We start from the raw sequence: 22,641 nt of genomic DNA, 5'->3' as shown, positions 1-22,641 counted from the left end.
AGTCAGGATCAAAGCCTCAGTTGACACAGTTGATGAGCTACATCATGGTACCAATTAAGCCTGATTGGATTGGTATGAATTTGTCAACCTAAAACCAATCCTGAAACACAGCGATCTTCAGGGTACAGGCCTCTAGTTGGGATGCTAAAACAAACAGTGCTTTGATGTTTTGAAAACACCAAAGAGCCACAGTGGTTACACTTTTAGGTGAAATCAACCTACAAATGGCTTACTTACAGTTGTCTTTGCATATTAAAGGGATAGTTCATCTAAAAATGGAAATTCTCTCATAATTTACTCACTTTCATGCCATCCCAAATGCGTATGACCTTCTTCTGCTGAAAACAAAGATTTTTTTAAGAATATTTCAGTTCTGTAGGTCCACACAATGCAAGTGAATAGTGACCAGATCTTTGAAGGTACAAAAATCATATAAAGGCAGCATAAAAGTTATCCATATGACTCCAGTGGTTAAAATTATGTCTTCATAGGCGATATGTTAGGTGTCTTCAAGAAACAGATACATTTTTATCTCCTTTTTACAATAAATTCTCCTCCCTGCCCACAAGGGATTTGCACAAATAATGCAAATCGCCAAAAACAAAGGAAGAAGAATGTGAAAGTGGAGATTTAAAGTAAAAAAGGACTTAAATATTGATCACCCACACATCATTTATAAATTCTGAATATATGGATTTAACTACTGGAGTCATATGGATTACTTTTATGCTGCCTTCATGTGTTTTATGGACCTTCAAAGTTCTGGCCACCATTCACTTGCATTGTATGGACCTACAGAGCTGAAATATTCTTCTAAAATGTTTTGTTTGTGTTCAGCAGAAGAAAGTCGTACACATCTGTGATAGCATAAGGGTGAGTAAATGATGAGAGAATTGTCATTTTTGGGTAAACTATCCCTTTTATGAAAAATAATTTGCCATAGATTTGCACACAATAGATCTAAAGGTTAATGACATTTACAATTTCTTTTATCACCACTAGATGGAGGCAGAAATCAGTTCTTCACAAAGACAAAGAGGTCTAACAATACAAGCTTTCTACACTTAACAGCATCAGGTATTCACAAAGAGATCAAAGAAACAAGAAAGACATCAAGACGGAAAGACTGAGAATGAAGAGAAAGACAGAAAAAGATCTCTCTATCTGTCAGAGTAACAGAAGATAAAGTATTCAATGGCAGAATGTGGCAGCACAGGCAGTTTAGTCTTTCTCTTTTTCACATTCCTGTCAGGTGGATTACCAGAGGGCATGAGTATGCAAATTACAGCCGTTAACGAGCTAAACTGTCAACACATCCTGAACATAATGCCACTTACATGAGCATAAAAATGAGCTCTCCTTTGTCAAATGAGTTTGATACCCAGATTGTTTAACTATATGAAGTATAATTTTATTTCTCTCCATCGTGTTCTGGAGGGCATTCTTAGAGGCTCGTCACACTCTGACACCCTGAGAGAGGGAGGAATGAATGTCATGAGGAGAAATATTGGGTTAACAAACAGAGAGGGTGCAAGTCTGAGAGAGAGGTGGGTTACATTTCTGTAGGTAAAGCTGGTGAGGTGGAATGGAAAGTCATTCAGGGTTTGTTCTGTTCTTTTGTGTCTTTCTACATAGTGAACTCAAGGTGATGTTCACTGATGACCTCTGTTTTTCCAAATTAAGAATAGTGATGTTTACAGTTCTGGGCAACTTAAACATTGTTTAATAAAAAGGATAGCCTTCATCTGTCTGTTCAAGTATACATGACACAATTGAATATTTGAAGGAAGGACATCAACTTTTCGGAGCATGCCGAGTCCAATTGTGGTTCAGTTGATGTGTATACATGCTGGATGTAGCCGAGCTACAATCATGGTAACACTTTACAATGAGGTTCAATTTCTTAACATTAGTTAACAACATTAGTTAAAATGAACTTTCATTGAACAACTTTTACAGCAATTATTAATCATGGTTAATCTTAATTTCAACATATAGAAATATATTTTTTTAAATCAAATGTTGCATGTGTTAACATTAATTCATGCATTATGAACTAACGTAAACTAATAATGAACAATTGTACTTTAATGAACTAACATTAACAAAGATGAATAAATGCTGTAAAAATATATATTGTTCATTGTTATTTCATGACATCTTATGCATTTGCTAATGTTAACGAATGGAACCTTATTTTAAAGTATTACCACAATTACATTATCTAGGTCTGTTAGTCAGATTTGTGTCAAAATTTGTACGTAAAGTATGATTTCAGACTAAAGAGATTACATGACATTTTAAAAAGACGAATTATTGTTTTAGTCCGACTGAAATCATCACATACTGAGTGTCCTTAGACGTGACACATCTAAAGGGGCCATATTTGATTAAAGATCTTGAATGGAGGTGAGGATATTCAGTGAATAACAACTTAAATTTTTCAGGTTGATAAAGATACATTTTATGGAAAAGTCATTAAAAAACATAAAAAAATAATTGCAATATAGATGATACTCGGTTTATCATTTTAACCAGAATACCCACCCCTAGTTTTACTTTAAAATACTTGTAATATCGAACATGAGACGTATGGGATAATTTTATGATGCTGTTTTGTCATACCCCATTCACTGTCATTATAAGAAGCTTCCACAAAGACCTTCTTTCATTACTACAGCATATTCACAATATAGCACAGTATTGAATGCCTTGAATAAAATGTTAAATGTAGTGTATACTTTATTTCTGTATACTTTATTTCTGTATACTTTATTTCAATGAATGAAGCAACCACAATATAGTGTGTATCAGAATAGTGGCAATAGTACTGCCCTACTTAACTCACACAGGCTTAGTGTTATTATGACCCAATAAACCATGCTGAACCACAGCAGTGCAGTTCCATGTGAGGTGGACCGCTCTGCTGGGCAGCCTATGGTGACTCTGGTTGGAACTGAGAGAAGATGAAAGTGTAGATCTGGCCCGTCTCGCACAGAGCAGCAGGGGGCCCGAAGCACTGGCAGGTCGGCCTGTTCTATCTCCACGGCATCATTAATAAATGATGTACAGACCTTTTTCTGCTCTTACTGCTCAGGCGATGCTAAGAACTGCTCTACACATGCACACACACATACTCAATGTTGGTGTTGCCTTCTTTTTGAGGGTCAATAATGACAGAATTTTTATTTTTGGGTGAACTATCCCTTTAATTATCAGACTTTTAAGCTAGACTAGACAGCAATGTCTAGAAATGTCTTTTTTACACACTTAAACTGTTCTCTCAAACTCCATGTTTCCCCCCTTTCTTCCCCTCTCTGGTGTATTGGTTGGAGGTGTGTGTGTGTGTGTGTGTTGGGGGTGGAAGGTGGTTTGGAGGCTGTAATAGAAGAGTGATGTCTATATTTAGGATCTTACCAAGAGAACCTGTTTAAAAAACATGGCAGAGAGCACACCAGTGGCACTTTTCAATTCAAATGTGATCCAGATTCTCTCTCCATGTCTCTGTATCTCAGTTCTTGTATCTCTATTCAGATCATTATTCTAGAAATGGGTCTGGAGTAAAAAGTAGGACTCATCTGTTACTGGGGGAAAAGTGACCCCACTATTTTTGTCCCTTCCTTTTATCTCCTAATATAGATATCCTCTACCAAATGACAGATTAATTTGCACTAAAATTTGTAGAGTTTGATTGAACGCACAGCCTTTAAGGTCAACTCCAAAAAGTAAGGGAAGCATTTTATCCTTTGATAAAGTGTATTTATGTAAGTGTATATTTTGCTATCCTAACTAGGCACAATTATGCTTTGTTGCATTATATTGTTTGTATTTATTAGAGATGCACCGACATGAAAATATTTTGCCCAATACAGATTTTAAGATAACCTTTGGGCCGATATTTTGCCACTTAACTTATTTTGTCATCAGACCAATAGTTGCTTAGGATTTTTTTATTAATTTTTCTACAAAATTTGTACAAAAGCTTTTTTACTGTTCTAACAAAAAATTATTTCCACTGAACATTGGACCTGTTGAACACATAACAGGCCAACATTTTAAAGAGAACCACAGTGAAAGATATAAACTTGATGATAAACCTTTTAAGGCATTTTGGATGGTTTCCCTGATCATGTAGCCTATAGGTTGTGCAGCTTTCACAACAGTCACGTTAGTTTATGACGTTTTACCTGCATTAATGTGAGAATGAGACAGAATAAAAATATTACATGTTCTTAGGAGTGCCAACCCTTCTACATAGTGTGGCTATTATATTTTCTGGATTGTGCATTTGAATTCACAGTTTTTTTTATTTAAAAGTGTGTTACTAATTAATTAGAAATTAACCATTGGTTTGTAATATCAGCATTTTCATGCTTATTACCGATATGCAGATGGTTGTAATTTGGCCAATAATTGGTTGATAAATATCGGCAGCCGATACGTCGGTGCATCCCTAACATTTAGCATTGTTTTTCCTTAATGTCTGTGACCCGATCAGACCAGACCTGTTACCTGTTACTGGATTGCAGCCCACCAGTTAAGAACCACTGGTTTAATGATATTATTTTTACACTGCTTCAAACTCTATGACCTTTTAATTTTCTCTCTTTTCCAGAGTGAGAGAAAATTGTTCAGAAATGTATTTTATTGTGCACTGAATGTACACAGCATGTGCCAATAGAAGAGAAGTTACCCCTTTTGGTCAGTTAAAACTGCTTTTAGCCATAATTGGATTATCAATTTTCTAAATGTTATTACTGTCCTTCAGACATTCTCATAGACATTGCTGTACTGCCATGTATCTCTTAGTTTAATAAGATGCCATGTGACACAGATAAGAAAGTAGTGTGAAGCTACCCCTAAGATGGTCCTCTTTTTTCCCCCTCCTTTCTTCCCTTGTTTTTCTCCTCTCAGCCCAGTTGCTATTACTGGAATGCTCCATAGAGGCTGAGTAATGGGGGAAGCTATCTGCAGACACACACATGTACCCCCCCGAAAGAAACAGGTCAGGCACACATGCACATCATGCTCTCTCATGGAGTGATGGACCTGTCTGTGGTCACCACGGGGCTTCCTCCCCATCAAGACCAAAGTGTCTGATTTGCGTACAATCTCAGTTGTTTCTCTTAGACACCTATTAATGGAGAGCAAATGGAGTCTCCTGCTTTATAATATTTTCTTCTGAGAAATAGACCCCAGTAATTTTACATGTTGTCCCTCTAGTTTTAGAGATCTCAGCACTGTCTGATAGCAAAGCCTGCAATCAAAAGTCATATTTAAAATCAAATTCATCCAAGACGCTATCCAAACTTGTTTTATAGCTCTATACTTCAACTGTATGTCAACAATTTTCTCATTTGTATTTTATTTTTTCAAAGGTCTTTTAGGAGACAAAGTTGTAAGCAGTACTTAAATGAAAGACCTTTAGAAATCCGAAAGAGCAACATCTGAGCACTTTTACTCTGGGATACAATTTCTCTCCCTAAAATTTTAAATCTAAAACTACTACTAGGATAATGTATCCTAAAGAGCTAAAAGATGTCTGCGCTCTTACTATGAAATGATGAATGTATTTTCATATTTACCACAGCTGACTGGGTTTTAGGGTGACGTAAAACATCCATTCATTATGTAACAACACGTGACTTCCGACTGTATTTCGACAAACAAACAATGAACTTTCGCGTATAATTTAGGCGTGCGGTTTTACAGCACACCAATACGACGGCTGACGAATAATTTTTAGACCACAGTCAGCTCATATTGAGAAAGCGGCTCTTCTTTTAAAGATGGAACAAGAGGAACAGAAATGGTTCAGACTTCACTCCCCACTTCCTGAGACCCACGTATCTTTACTAAAGGGTTAATGTTACTTTCATCGTGATTTCGAAGAGTGAAAATGAAGAAGTGAGAGTGAAATATTTGTCTCTGGGATTTTTCTGATCACACCCACTCACCCTGAGATCAATACTTCACCCAGAGTCACCAAATGACTAAAGCATAAAAATGGAGGATAAATCACCTCAAAGATCTCAAGATATGATAATGGACCTCGGTAGGGTCTTTTTACCTTAGGACTTTTCTTTGATGCATTTCTCGAAATCTCGGCTGTCGATCTGAGTTCCTTCTACAGCGAAATCTTAAAATAAATGTCACAGTAAATTGACTTTATTACTCAAGTTCTGCTGATATTAACTGAACAGTCCTCACCAATGCTGCATGTGTAAAACTTATTACAGATATTTAAACATTTAAACCTTTTAAGATATTCTTCTGGCTAAATTAAAACCCAGTGTACTACACAAAAAAAGAAAAAGATATATTACAATGTATTTTCACTTAAAAATATCTGATAATCCTTAAAACAAAAACAATTGCTTGAGAATCAGAATGACATAGTATGTTTTATGAGAAATTAATAAAATTTAGTGGGGTTTATGCTTAAAACAAGAACATTTACCACTGGGTGAAAAAACAACAACCTTGTTTTAACTTTGCATCAAGATTTTTTTTTTTCCTTTGGCAAAATGTCTTTTTTTCTTATAAATAAATTTTAAGATTTATCTGAAAGCAAAATATCTTGTCTCATTTTGCTTCTCAAGTACAATTATGATTAAGCATGTTTAGATATTTTTACTGGTAATCAAGAAAGAAATACTCAATAAGAAAAGTAGGTAGATATAAATGAAGATTTAATTAATCTGTTAGTATCATCTGTTATGCGATTGGTGATTGTTATCCAGTAAACTAACTTTAATTCTGTTGTTTGAACCCAGCAAAAAACACATAGCAAAAAAATACAATAAAACAAAGTATAAAGATGGTAGGACTGTATACTTGTTGAAATGTGAAAATCCATTTTTTGTTAATTGTATTTAGTTATGAAGTACCAACCTGATACTTGAATGTTAATTTTGCTTTTTGAACTATTAAAACAGCCTTCTCAGACACAAACAGAACATGAAGATTAAGAGTGCTAAGGTTTCACTCCTCCAGTCTCTTCCCTGGGGGTGCTGAATTGGCCTTAGGAAGTATGTATTGAGTATGAATGTGTTAAAGTAAGGCCAAATCAAATTATACATGAATATACAGTTGCTCTTGGATCTGAGTGCTTCCTGTTAGAATATGTGTTGGTTACGGAGGGTAAGTGATACTGTCTATGACTCATGCAGAAGACAGAGAAGTTCAAAGACCTAGTTTGACTCTAGTATCTAGACTGGCCTAAAAGGACTTGACTCATGCTATGATTAGCCTACAGTTTAACAACTTCCTTCCTCCACTGAATACATTGTTTCCAGCAGCAGGCTAAAGTTATTTTTGATACTGTATTTCCCTCACTGTTTGTTGCTCCTCCTCTCTTTCCTCTCTCTCTGAGTTTGACAGAGCGAGAGAGAGAGAGAGAGAGAGAGAGAGAGAGAGAGAGAGAGAGGAGGGAGGGAAGAGTGAGAATTACATGTACTGTGAGAAAAAAGTGACAGTCTGACAATGTGAGGTAGCATTTTCTCTCGATAAAGTGTCTGAATGGAACAAGGTGGGCTTTCAGTCATTTTAGCAGACTTTCATCAGCTCAGCTACACAGTAACACTTACGTTAAGGTGTAGGTGAGAACATGAATGACAGTGAGAAATCAACCGGAGAGTGCAATGAGTGTGGTAGTGAGATCTTCAAGCAGAAAAGAGCTATCTGAGAACTTGATTAAGATTTAGAACGTGTGGAGATTATACCAGAAGACCCAACATACACTGTAAATATCAAAGTCTTGAACTTAAATCAAATTATGCCATTTAGTGAATCTGGGAGTCTTTAAGTGATTTTTGGTCTGTTACTGATTGAAAACTGGAGAGAAAAATTAAACTGGCTCCATTCAGAAGCCAAAAGATGAATCAGATGCTCTATGAGTGTGTTTGTGTGTGGGGAGGGCAAATGCTTTGAGGCAATAATTACACATTAGCTGCTGACTGGTTTAGTTTGGCTATTGCAGTGTGCCTCAAGTCTTTTAAATACAACACTGAAACAATGCGCAACTGCTTAAAACTAGCCAATTCATATCAGAGTGCCATGTTACCATAGCAACGGATCGGGATTAAATCCAATTATCTATTTGCAATTTCTTTTCTTTGCTAGATTAAAAATATGTCTGTAATAGACACCCATACTTAATTTGCTCCGGTATTAAGATGAATACAATTTTGTATTTGATTAAATTGATTTTATTTTTGGAGAGAGTGTAAGAGTAAGAGTAGAGAGAGAGAGAGAGAGAGAGAGAGAGAGAGAGAGAAATCTGCCTTTGTCACAAGACTAATGCTATAACATCCACACTGTGTCTTCTTTACTGTAATTTTTATATTTAGATAATTAACATATATTGGCCATTGAAAAATAACATATGTCTGGTTTCTTACCAACCTTATTTAATAAAAAAGCTAAAGACCCATGCACACTACACACTAATGAAAACAACAAGCTTACAATATGAATGCTATGAATATCTTGATTAGCAATAGCCTGGCCAAGTCCTTTTCTGAGCAGATCTGCAGGGGTTTGAAAATTGACAAGAAAAACATAAATAGTGATTATAAGGAAGGCAGTTTCTTTAGAAAGATGCTAAACAACTCTCTGTATGTGTGTTCATGTTTTACTGTCTATCTCTCTTAAATTCTACCATGTTCCAAGGATAAGGCTGTGAATCGTAGCTTGGAATTAACCAATCACTGCGCAGAGCAACACCAACACCTCTTATTGGCAATCTGGCACGTGAGCAAAATGTGAATGGAGATGCATCTTCTAGTTGTATTTATTCACTAGTATTCAGCTTCACTCTGTTTTACTCCTTAGTAATTTGTTCTGCAACTACAGCAATACATAACAGACAGATCGATAGATATATAGATAGATAGATAGATAGATAGATAGATAGATAGATAGATACAATAGACAGACGGATACAATAGACAGACGGACACAATAGACAGACGGACACAACAGACAGACAGACAGACAGATTAATAGATAGATAGATAGATAGATAGATAGATAGATAGATAGATAGATAGATAGATAGATAGATAGATAGATAGATAGATAGATAGATAGATAGATAGATAGATAGATAGATAGCTAGGAGGCCCTATTTTTGTCCTCTTTTACTTTCATCTTTGCTCCTCAGCAGTGGTCAATTCTGTTGTATTCTACTCAACTAAACTGTATGGTACTTGACACTAAAGCAATCCATACTTGATTGTTTTCAAATCCAGTTTTCTCCCCTCTGTTGATTCTACTCTATTAGCCTTTCACAGACAACACACTAATGGTTATAGTAATATCATTGCACTTATTCATGTTCATGTCTGTCCAGACATGAAAATGGTTACAGTGTTTATTGGCCCATTAGGAGTCTACAGCTTTATTCAATGATTCAGTGAGTAGGGATCACAAGGGAAGTCTCTGATATCATGAGGACTGCAGTGCAAAACAAATGCAAAATCTAATCGGTTTCTGCATGAATGGACACTGGGGTATGAGATGCATAGTATGCTTTCAGAAGGGACAGTTTGACATGTGGTAAACACACGAGGAAACAAACAAAATATGGCTCACCTCAGGGCCTTGCTCCCGAACAGAACATGATTCGCTGTCACCCTCTGAAAAGGACCCTGACTCATCACTGGAATTGGTTCCATACGACTGCTCACACTTAATCTTGGGTCGCACCCGTGTGTATAGCATCCCTGTCCCGCCACCTGACTCCTGCGGATTGGCGGGGAGACATTGCGTCACATTGGGACACGGTGAGGAAGAAAACTCAAACTGCGGCAGGCTACAGGGGGAACCGCCACTCCCGTCTTCAGCGTAAGAGTATGAGGAACAGGAACTGGAGGTCCGGGTGCGGGTCTCTGAAGGGGGCGATCGTGGGCATACCTTGATTGGCACTGGGCAGCTGGTGTTGGGCCTTTGGCGGCAGAGCAGGGGCAGGTCGCTGACTGTGGTGCTGGGGGAGTAGGTCTGGGAGCTGGGGAGGGACTGGCTGGCGCCGGCCCACAGTCCCTTTGACATGTCCTTTGAGAGCTCTTTCTCCAATGAGTTCCCGCTGGGATGCGAGTGGGTGGGTGTACCTGTTCGGTCACAGGCCCCTGAGGAGAAGATGACACTACGGCGGTCCAGCTCCACCTCTTGTTTGCACACTCCATCACAGGAAGCTGATTTCAGCGAGATCCCTGGCGGGAAACCATCAGCATCTTTGGGGAACACCACAGGCATGCCAGGCTCGCTGCTGAGCGAAGGCCTGTAGTCTTTATTGTGGTCTCCCTGAGTGGTTCCTTTGTCCTGGGCATTGACGAGTCTGTTTGCAAATATCTGCTGGGGTGTGCTAGGCAGATCTTTCCTGAAGAGATTTCGTAGGCAGGTGGGTGACTTGCTGCTGCCTTTAGGTTGGTCCACTGCAATGGAACCATCCAGCTCCATCTCAGTCATACTGTCATTTTCCCTTCCGTCCTGCTCATCCCCTGACAGGCAAAGCGAGATGGACTCTTCCTCGCTGCGTGGCTCCTGTTTGATTTGCATCACTGCTGGCCTGCTCATCTCCTTGAATGTGCTTGGAAAACCTGAGGTACTGGTGTGTGAGGAGACATCATTATTGTGCTTGTTGCATGCCCACTGGTACTTCCTATATTTAGGGCATCGTGGCAGGTCCGAGGTGCCATGTCGCTCAAAGTCCATCTGCCCTTCAGCAAAATCTTCTGCTGCTGCCAGCTGTTCATGGTCTGGCTGCCGCAAGGAGTTCAGGGCCTCAGTGCAAAGACGAGAGTGTGGAGAATCAGACAGGGTCACTGAAGTTGTCGATGTTGTCAACACCTCAGACTGCATACTCTCATCCTCAGAGTGATTGTTCTCAGATACCACCTTGTGACAGAGAAGGCCATCCTCCTCACTGCGCAGTTGGGCCTCCAGAAAGCGAAAGCAGGAGTCCTCCAGGTTGTGCATGCGCAGGAATTCGGCACAGCGGATGACCTCCTGGATGTTTTCTCTGCTGAGCAGCAGCTTAGCCGTGTAGGCGAACTGCAACAATGGAGCGAATCCCTGGGCACTGACCTGCGGGGACACACACAGAAAAAACAGTGGATATTTCCAGTGTTACCATCAGCACTGCCATTGTTCAGGGCAATTGGAGTGTGCTGAGAGAACTTGACAGCTCAAATGACCGTAAACAAACACTGTAAAGTGCCAGTTAATCTTTTATCAGGTCAGCATTGAACATTCTATACAGTGGGAAATAAAAAGTGAAATGCTGGCGGCTGTCGGCAGATCAAGAGACTAGCCTCATTTAAGTAACAATGACATCTGACATTCCACTCCTTGCCCAAGTCAGCTCTCTAGGTTAAGCTCAGCTGGTGCCCTGTGTTTGTTGTAAATGTTATTACAGAAACAGGTAAAAGCACATAGGTTTGTAAACGTGATGCCACATCTATCCCTCAGGTAAGGAATCTTTAAGCTTAATGGGCTCTAGGAGTCTTATGGCTTATCCCTGCTACAGCCATCCTGAGCCTGCTGAGAGAGTGAGAGAGAGAGAGAGAGAGAGAGAGTGTAAATTGTGTGTGTGTGTGTGAGAGAGAGAGAGAGAGAGAGAGAGAGAGAGAGAGAAAGGCAAGCAGACAGAGAGAGAGAGACAGACGGAGACAGATATGGAAGCCTTCTATTTGACCTAATGCTAGATAATTAGGTAAGTGACTGCGCCTGCAAAAGCTTGGCTGGCCCACTGTGTGTGAGAGTAAGCAAGCGCATTAAGGTGGGGAGAAAATAATTACCCAGGGTGTTTCTTTTTTTTTACATTTCTTTTTATAAATTCCCCAAAGGAAGTGTGGAGCACATCATGAGGTCTGTTTATCCTCAACTTTCGAAATCTGTATAAGGCTAAACTCTATATATCTGCTAGATAGGTGGAGGAAAAATTGCAAGATTTGATCTCACATTACTTTACTGATATTCTAATGGCAAGAATCTTATTAGCAGCATAGCAAAATAAGAATTTTAGCAACATATTACAAGACTGACCATCATTCAGAGCAAGTGTGTGAGAAAGGTCAATAAACAGTCAATTGTTTCTATTCAAACAAAATTCAAACTCTAAAAGTCTAATGAAGTTGAATGACAAACAAGTAAATAAATGATTGCTATACACCAGTTTTGAACTGTAATACACTAAACATAAATAATAACAATACTATCGTATCACCACAGAAATACTGATATAACCGTATCGCCAGGTCCCTGCTGATATCCGCCAACTTTTAAACATTTATCTTTCTCTGACGATTAGTCAGAGTCTTCTTGTATTATTCTGGACCCACAAACAAACCTCCATGTAGGTGTTCTTCGTTCACAGACACATGTGACTGTACTTTGATCTGGGCCAGCATTGTTCAGACCACAATGCGCTCTCTCTTCTCCCTCAAGAATGATAAGTGCTCAACAGCAAAAGTGAACTTGTGCTCTTTGATGCAAGGGAATGAGATCAACACTATGTTAAATGAATGGGGACAAGACATTGTTTACTATGAGTTTGTTTTTTCTCTTGATAGGAACAAAAACAGACAAGTCTCCATAGAAGTTATGATCATCAAGACATTTCTTGTGGTGAGAGAACATTTACACCATGTAACCCACTAGTTACCTACTATAAAGTCAGGCACCAGATCCAAATAATTTGTTTTATAGATTTATTTCCATTTGGGAAAATATGGGGATTGTGTTTACAGTCAGGGCAAAGGTATGGATGGAAAACCCAGGCTTGAGGTCAAATGAGCCTTTTCTGCAACCATAATTCAACAGCTGATTAAGTGAATACTTAAATTAAGTGAATAATGCTTTCTGATCAAGCTAGCTGAGGTCACCTTGATTAAGGTAAAAGCAAACACAATAGCCACCAAGCTCATTCTTCAAGAATTCTTAAAGGGATAGTTCACCCATTTTTTTAGAAGATTATTTCAGCTTTGTTGGTCCTTACAATGCAAGTGAATGGTTACCAGACCTTAGAAGCTCCAAAACTCCCATAAAAGCCACGTAAAAGTAACCCATACAACTCCAGTTATGTCTTCTCAAGCGATACGATAAGTGTGAATGAGAAACAGATATTCAAGTCCTTTTTTACCATAAATCTGGCATGGAGATGTATATTTAAAAAAGATCATATTGCTTTTGAAGATATGTACTTAAACACTGGAGTCTTATGAATGACTTTTATGCTGCCTTTATGTGATTTTTGAAGCTTCAAATGGCTGGTTCCCATTTACTTGCATTGTAAGGACCTACAGAGCTAGAATATTCTTTAAAAATCTTTGTTTGTGTTCAGTAGAAGAAAGAAAGTCATACACATGTGGGATGGAGTGAGGGTAAATCATGAGTACATGATGAGCAGAGTTGGGTAGAGTAGTCAAAAACTGTACTCAAGTAAAAGTAATATTACTTTTAAAAAAGTACTAGTAAAAGTAAAAAGTAAAAGTACTAACATAAATAATTACTTGAGTAAGAGTAAGAAAGTATCCACTTAAAAGAGTACTCAAGTAGTGAGTAACTCGTTACTTTCACAAATTACATAATAGACGTTTACTACATGTACTACAGAATTCTAATTATTATTAATGAAATTCTGTCATCATTCACCATCATGTTGTTCCAAACCTGTATGACTGACTTTCTTCCATGCAACACAATAAGGAGATATTAGACAGAATGTTTGCCTCAGACACTATTTACTTTCAGTGAATGTTTTTTTAAAATATATATGTTGAATGTGAATAGTGACTGAGACTGTCCGTCTCTAACATTCTTATTTTGTGTTCCACATAATACAAAGCATCACACTGGTTTGGAACAACATGAGGGTAGAGAAACGATGACAGAATATTAAATTATGGCTGAGCGATCACTTTAAAGAGATAGTTTACCCAAAAATGAAAATTCTCTCATCATTTACTCACCCTCATACCATCCCAGATGATTATGACTTCCTTTCTTCTGCAGAACACAAAAAGATTATTTCAGCTCTGTAGGCCACATTTTTGACACTCCAAAAAGCACATAAAGGCAGTATAAAAGTAATCCATAAGACTCCAGTGGTTAAATCCATGTCTTCAGAAGTGATAGGATAGGTGTGGGTGAGAAACAGATTCTGAATAACAATATTTGTCTTTTTTTTGCTAGACAGCAGGGGGCAATATGCAGAGAAGAATGTGAATCACCAAAAACACAAGAAGAATGTGAAAGTGATCTGTTTCTCTGTTTCTCATCCACACCTATCACATCACTTCTGAAGATACTGATTTAACCACTGGAGTCTTATGGATTATTTTTATGCTGACATGTGTTTGTTTGTTTAGTTTTAAAATGTTGCCTGGCCACCCATTCACTTGCTTTGTATGGACCTACAGAGCTGAGAAATTCTTCTAAAAATCTTCATTTAAGTTCAGCAGAAGAAAGAAAGTCATACAAATCTGGGGTTTCATGAGGGTGAGTAAATAATGAGAATTGTAATTTTTGGGTGAATATCCCTTTAAGGGCTCTTGTCAGATCTGGATGCATTTTTCCATAAGAAGAGCGGTTTGGAAACAGTTCTAGTAATTATTACAATGAAAACGTGCTACAAGGACATTATATACAATGCTGAAATATAATGCCTTCTTTTGCTATTTCATAGCTTTTAAAGTTCTGTGTGGATTCTTATTTCAGTGTAGTTACAGTTTTCAGTGTCGTAAGTATTTAGATCATTAGTTCTGTACAGCAGTACTGCCGCTCTCTGAATGCAGAGCACGTAGCCCAAGTAGGGCACCAACCCTGATCCTGGAACACTCGCTGTGTCTGAAACCACCCCCTATCCACTATATAGTGCACTATTTCGAGTTTTCGCTATTTTATAGGATTGTCTGAATTCTGATTGAGCCACTCGTTCCCTACTTTTGTTCACTCATTCTTACTCATAATGCATTCTAATTTCAAGTGTACATTTCAAGTACACCCAATGACAGTTAATTTCCCACAATCCACCATGGGGAAGATGTACAAGCTGGGAGTTTACTGCTTCCTTCACTCCTGCAATGTTTTATTTCATGCTGAATTTAGTAAATTACTTTTTGACAAATCATTACTGGATTAAAATAACATATAGAGAGACAAAACTTACAGATACATTTTAATATGTACTCTTTATTTGAACAAATGTGTTTACTTCTATATTAACACACAGTATATATTAAAAATGACAAACAGAATGAAGATTTATTGTTTTAATATATTATTTAATAAGAATAAGAAGTATTTAAAAATTTCATATTGACATTTCTGCACCAGTCCTAGAGCTCAGACACTCTTTTTCACAATACGCGTATAGAACCTGTCCGTACACATTTACAGTTATATTACTTTGTGTTTATAATCATCATCCTTCACTCATTTTGTTCACTTACTGCCGAGATATAGTGCACTAACTGCCATTCACTATATAGCGCACTAACTGCCATTCACTATATAGTGAAAATATAGTACACGTGCACGCCCGCACACCTCGCTGTCCACGCACAGAAATGCTGTCTGTTCGCACTCCAGTTGTCGATCACGCGAATGGCAGCGACTAACTTGGATGTTTACATGGATTTATACAGTTAATTCGCCAGAAGTAGCTGCGATAGTTTACAGTACCCCCACGAGTGTGCAGAGTAAATGCAAAAATACTGCTTATGACATTTGGGACAAAGCATACCGATATATTGCTGCACTGATTTAAAAATGTACACATAAAAACTGATGTCATAAGAGAATTACAGAATCACCCTGAAAATGACCATCTCATTACACAGAAAAGCCCACGTTAGAATTAGAGCTAAAATTTACCTCAGCATGCTGCCTGAAGTTGGAGCTGTGACTTTAATCTTGAAATATCCGCGATTTCATGACGAATCTATTCTTTTTTTCACTGTGTGGAGTGCAGAAAGTGTTTCATTTTGAAGAGTTTGATGCTGCTGCAGTGATGACTTGAGTGACAGTCTCATTACACAAGTGGGAGCGTCTCATCACGCACAGCTGTGAACTTCCGCTCTCATAAAAGGCCCATGAAATAATCTCTCAATAAATTACACATTAAATCAATTTAAACCCAGTAATGTAACGACAGTAACGCCACACATTGTAAAGAATGTAAAGAATATAAAAAAATAAATACAAAATTTTAAATTTACTTGAGTGAGAGTAAAAAGTATCCACTTTTAACCTACTCTAAAAGTACAATTTCCCCCAAAATGTTACTCAAGTAAATGTAACGAGTTACTACTCACCTCTGATGATGAGAGAAATTTTCATTTTTGGGTGAACAATATTTGCTAGGCAGAAAAATAATAGTGCAACATCAAATCAAAATATGTAAGTGAGGTGGCACTGTTATTTTTCTTGTTTATTTGAGTAAATAATTATTTAATTATAGTTATAGTCACTGATAGAAAGAAAGATAAGGAAAAAAAATTGAAAGAAAGAATAAGAAAAGTAAAAAGAAAGAAAAACTGAATTAATAAAATGAATAACAAGATAGACTTTCATATTTATTTTGGAACATCTCCTTCAGATGGAAATCTCCAAGACTCCACTTCAGTCATACACAAACAATGGATTCTATAGTATCCACAAAAATGCACACAAACAAAATGATGACTACTCAGTCTGAGTCATCCGGGCTGTCTGTGTCCAGCAGACACATTTTAGTACAGAGAGAGAGAGACAGAGAGAGGCTCATCTGCCCGCTGGCAACAAAACAGCGCCAATAAGTCATTACTGAGAGGAAGCTGCTGACTCTTAATCTTTGTGGGAGATGGTGTTTGTGTGTACTTGTGTGTGCATCATAATGTGTGTGTACTGTGTACAGGAGAGTGGGGGAGGACCACAAGAAGAGTGTGCATATGTGTGAAGGGGATGATCATGGCTCTTTAAAAGAGGGTGAGATTTTAGAGAGATGCACATTTAATCCTACGATGGATTAGCTAAAGAAAGACCCGACAGAGCACCCTTATTTTGCAACAATTATTGAAGGTAAAATTGTATTTCTGGTGACTAGAGTCACCAAATGGAATTGCAAACATAGCAACTGTTTTCACTGACGTCTCTTGTATAATCTTCTGTCTGCCACTGACAAACAGATATTCCCTTCCCAAACTCATGCCATTGGTTAAGCCAAAGTCAATGTGTCGGGCTGGTTGGGATGTGTTTACACTATTCGGGAGAATTAACCTACCAATGGCACACTTATAGTTGACATTAAATATTAAGCAGGGAGAAGGTATCTAAACATTGAAAATGTATTGAACTGACAGCATATAAAATCTGCCAATAGCGATGAAGGTGGTTTGATACTTAAAACACATGTTTACATATTGCTATATTAATTCATATTTCAAATTATGATTACACGATTTAAGGGGATAGGCTGTGGCTGGGTTAACAAAAGTGCATTAAATTGACACTGTATGTACACTTTTGTCATTTGGAAAGAAAATGTGAATTTTTCCAAATGCAATTGTGCATATATATGATGAATTTATAGATTGTTTATTGAAAGCAATCATTGTCTATACTAAAGCCAACTATGCTGCTGTGAATTTTAGGGTATTGTTGGGTAAGGACAGAGTGAGACAGAAATGATAGGGGTGTGAAGGTAGGCAGGGGCACAGTATGGAGAGGCTAAGCCTGACAAACAGCTCTCTCTACTGGGGAAGAAAGTGCTGAAATGTGATTTTTAGCTGACATCAGCAGACACAGGCTGCAGAGGCAGCATCAATGCCTGCGCCATCTGTTACTGCTACTACTCTATGACACACACACACTCACCAGCCTGATAGAGAGAGAGAGAGACAGAGAGAGAGAGAGAGATAAGCCATGTGAACAGAAGAAAAGAAGGAAGGCAAGATGGGACAGAAGTGAGAGAATAAAGAGGATGGAGGGGTGGAAATATTAAAACAGTGAGGAGAAATGAGAGCATTTTAAGGCATCATAGGTGCAATCCTGATGACAAGTCTGTTCTAAAATGTATGCATCTTTATTATATAGATACTTAATTTTAGTCAAATTCTAAGGCAGCATCACATGTATCTTTTGTGTTGAAGGTAATACCACAATCCATTTCATTGAACTTTAAACAAAAGTTGTGGTGAGAGACATGTTGATTATAAATAAAGTTTCAGTGTAGTTCTGTTTTTAACATAGAATATTTTACCCAATATTTGGGTGTGCAATGGAATTTCATGCTTACCCTTCCAAAATATCTAAACTAGCTGAAAACATGCCACAAATTTGCAGCAAAATTGCCACTCATTATTGTCACGTGCAAATGAACTTCTGGCATGTTTGCCAGAAGTTTGCAGCTCTTCGCCGGTAGTGGTGAACCTCCAGCAAACCTTTGGCAACAATGTACAATGGACTGCTAGTTTGCGGCAAATTTGCCATGAACTCTCGATTTTCGTAAGAGTATTTAAGTATGACACTGTTAGCATAGCGACTGCTAATGGTTAAGTCTCCTGAGTGCTATTTGTGTAGCGTACGAAGTTGGTCCCGAAGTACAGCATTCTGAATCAGTCATTTATGGGAGTCCATGATGGTTATGGTGCTGCCTTTGTAGGCAGTAGGCAGCTCACAATGTTTTGAAAGAGCTACAGAGCTATAGCGCTACAGCGTGAAAGAGAAAATCTTAACTGTGTAGCACAACATTTACAACAAAAGAGAAGATAAAAGGTGCACAGAAAAGGAAAAATAAAGCACTATTGCGGCTCATTAGGGGATATTTTTATGTGGGAAGCAAACAAAGAAACGAATGTATCTCCACGACAGATCTAGGCCATTTATGCCAATTCCGACTACGGAGTATTCACTCTCTCGATGGGCTTCAAAAGGGTCATATTGTTACAGAGCAGGAAATTACATGAATTGTACATCATGCATCCTGACAACTCCTGACTAGTTGGGAATTGTGCCAAGTGATTCCTCCATAAAAAGGTCATGGATTGCTATAAAGGCCTCACACCTGCCCTCTCGTTCATTCATTCTATCTGTCTTTGATCTTCTGCCTTTCCCCTCTCAGTAGCAGAGTCAGCTAATTTATGTAAATTTGCTCCGGCAAATTCCTGCATGTCATGAATGTTAATGAGACAAAGATCAGCATGACAATGAAGCGAGCGCTTTACAGAGTGTTTGAAAAAAAACAAAACCTCGATTGATGATGGGATGTCTGTGATATGAAATTTGCTGACTAACATGACATTAAACTCCACACCCAGACACAGACAAATTAGCCGCGGCGCAGCAAAATGTCACAGTTCACTTTGAACAGAGTATGCGGGGGCCTATGTTGAGGGTGTTTATTGGCTGTGCTTCAAAACCTACTGAGACAACATTTTCATAAGCAATGTGAATGTTCAAAGATGCAAAAAAGGATGCAAAATAAAAAAATTGTTGTACAGGTAGGCAGCTCAGCAGGTTTTGAAAATTTGGCATTGACACTACCAAAAATACCTGTGGTATGGTGGCAGAAGAACATTTTAGATTATTTATTTAATATTGCAAAAAAAAAATATATTTTTTACTTCAATTTGAGTACTTTAAGGGTAATATAAACAGTTAAGAGTGTGAACATTTCAATGCACATACATGCACATAAACAGTGTGGCTCTAAAAAGTATTTGAACACTTAACAACACTTAATGTCATTGCATAATGCTGCCTTTACATGCTATCGCAATTAACATAAATACGAGTTTTCCCACTCGGAAATTGCACATGAATGAACCCTCAAGTTGTAATTACGACAGGGAAACTACGATAATTTTCATACCAGAGCTTTCGAGTTAGGAGTAGTCATATACTTTTAACATGGTCATGAAATGTACTGTTTCTCTAGAGAATTGAAGGTTTTATAAATGTTTCTAAATACAGCTAATTGTTAGCACTTTCCATTTAGGTCAAATAAATGTATGTATATCAGCAACCATTTGATGCATCTTGCACATTTTTACACTGTAAAAGTCAGCAAGCTAACTGAGCAATATATAAGTTCCTCAAGAAATATGCATGAATGAACCTGGCATCTTCCATGTTTCCTGTTCTTTCCGATAACAAAGCACTTAAACACAACATACTCGTAATTGCCACTTCAGAACTGAGAAGTAGAATAATTTGGATAGCACATGAAGGCAGCATTAGATATAAGATATAAAGATATAAAAAGTACACATTTCAAGAAAAACTTTTTACAAAATGTTTTGGATAGGGTTTCAAATTACAAAACAATAGATATACCATTTAAACCCAAAGTATACTTTGGTCGAACACGTGATGCAAATTTCCCCATCAGCAGAGTGCGCAAGCAATTAGCGCATATTGTCCAATTTTTGTGTGTCTTTAAAAGCGCAGAATGTACATGCACCTGGAGTTAATAGCACAAATTATTGGGTCCACAAGATGGCAACACTTATATTTTGAGTCATTGCTTTCACGAAGAACAGCTAGAAGAAGACGTAATTGGCGCTAAACTTTAGGGGATGAAGGTTAAAAACAACAACAGTGGATGTGCAATTCAAGAGCGCGTGTGTGAGGAGGTCTGGAGATACCAGCATTTGCTCGAGTATGAAGGAATATAAAGACATCTTTATGGTTCACTCCTGAAGAGAAAGTCTGGTGTCTTATAGCAGTCGTAGCACGCATGCGCCAACCTCCTGAGTATGTGCGCACAGTTATATGGATTATATTTTGTCAGGCTCTTGTTCAGCTTTACACAGATGCTGAGTGTTCACTTTAAAATGGAGGTATACCTAGGGCTTTAAAATGAAAACACAATTTATTTGGACACTTTCTGGTTGTCAAGTAGTGGAACATATCCATAGTTTATGTAATGACCTACACCTGCGGTTACTTTGCTAGTGTTAACTTGAGGGGACCAGACTTCATAAATTCACCAAAAATGACCTTGACACCAGTTGATTAAAGTGCAGTCAAGTTAGTTCTGAAAAAAGCTCTAGCATTATTTGTAGCAGAAGCCACTGGGTTTTAATATTTGTAACCTAATAGAATGAGATCCAGACAGTTTTATTTGTGCCTTCACATAGTGTTCAAATACTTTTTGGGGCCACTGTCTCAGACATACAGTACACACATGCAGACACTCAAAAGGGTGCACAAAACACTTGACAGATTTGGAGTCAGCCCTCCCTAGAGCAATGGATTACATCAGCTACTCTACTGGCTAATCCTCTCAAATTGAGGTTTACGGTATACAACCAGACAGAGAAAAGTACATTACCTTGTCATCCTTACAGTAAAAGGTGGACATTGCCTCAGTCTTTGAGCCTTTAAGTCAAGGACTGAGCTCTTTCACTCCCTTCCTGAGTAATTTGTCTTTGCACTCAGATTTAACAGACAGATATCCTCTTTCACTGACTTTCTCTCTTGTACTCTCCGCCCAGCCCCCCACACAGTGGTAGAAGTTAGATCTTCCTCCATCTGCAGTATAGGCTAATGTGTGATAGTCTTGTGCTCCTCTAAATGATAGCATTCACGTCAGTGTGCCGTTACTTCCTCCCTGACCTGCTCTATCCCACAGGATTACTCCTCGACTGCCCCAGCCAAGTCCTGACCTGCACCAAAGCCTCTCTCTGTGTTTGTGTATATAACCTATTAACTCTAACACCTGCTTAACATTTACCTTTTCCCTCGAAGGTGACAGCCACTAGCATGTTTTTGTGTATGTGGTCAAGATGTGACATGTTTGAAGAGATAATGTAATGGAAACATTCTTTTATTTTTGCTTCCCTGTAGACATACTCTAACTTCCACAACACATCTCTCTTTGCCGAGACCACCATTTATTGAAATTCAGATATTTAGACACATCTTTATAGTTGTTACCTTACAATGATACAAAGTGTACAAAGTGTTACAATGGTAAATACTTTCTCCTATACGTGCTTAACATGTTAAGATATTATGAACTATAAATTAAAAATGTATAGGTTAATTTTTTAAGCATTGTGATGCTATCAGAATTTTGCTCTGTTTTTTTGAGCAGCCTGAAAAAAGCATTATTGAGTATGTTTACATGGACACAAGAAAGCAACTTATTGCAAGTAAGCCGCGTTTTGGTTTACATGCACTATATAAGCGACGTATTCTTAACTCCCATATAATATATGCGGCTCGGTCAGTAAGAAGCTTTCTCCACAGCAACATAATTTCCAAGCGATGCTTGTGTAAATAACAGACATGGTTTCCGAGGAAGACTTTGCTATTTTATCCTCTGTTGTTTCACTTTATTTCCAGATATTCCAGAGTTGTTTCTGTTTTTGTTTCCTTAACATTCTATTGAGACCTGCAGCAAAATCGTACGGTAGGAGCGCATATACGTGAAAATGAGGGACCATCGATATTTTATTTTGAGTGTATAAATTGGTATAGTTTATAGTGTATGGCTTCTCCCACTGTAGTCCCAGAAATATTGAATAATTTTCGCTGTGTTGACTTGATGTTAAGCTCCATCCTCTGACGTTCGTTATCCAGTCAGTTCAAGCACATGCAAACTCCTCAAAAACAGCTATTGCTTTTTCATGACCACATTAAGCCGTGCTC

General features: G+C 38.0%; 1 protein-coding gene across 1 annotated transcript in view; it reads right to left on the bottom strand.

Moving 5' to 3' along the window:
- Nucleotides 1-22,641, bottom strand: part of bach2b (BTB and CNC homology 1, basic leucine zipper transcription factor 2b) — a 144,103-nt gene that overhangs the window by 10,964 nt on the left and 110,498 nt on the right. The window contains exon 4 of the mRNA XM_052096139.1: nucleotides 9,598-11,088. Within this exon, the coding sequence (XP_051952099.1) occupies nucleotides 9,598-11,088 (1,491 nt within the window). The remainder of the gene's footprint in view (nucleotides 1-9,597; nucleotides 11,089-22,641) is intronic.

This window comes from Xyrauchen texanus, chromosome 28 (genome assembly GCF_025860055.1).
Source record: "Xyrauchen texanus isolate HMW12.3.18 chromosome 28, RBS_HiC_50CHRs, whole genome shotgun sequence".
NCBI classification, from domain to species: Eukaryota; Metazoa; Chordata; class Actinopteri; order Cypriniformes; family Catostomidae; genus Xyrauchen; species Xyrauchen texanus.
This window is presented reverse-complemented; position numbering and strand designations above follow the sequence as displayed.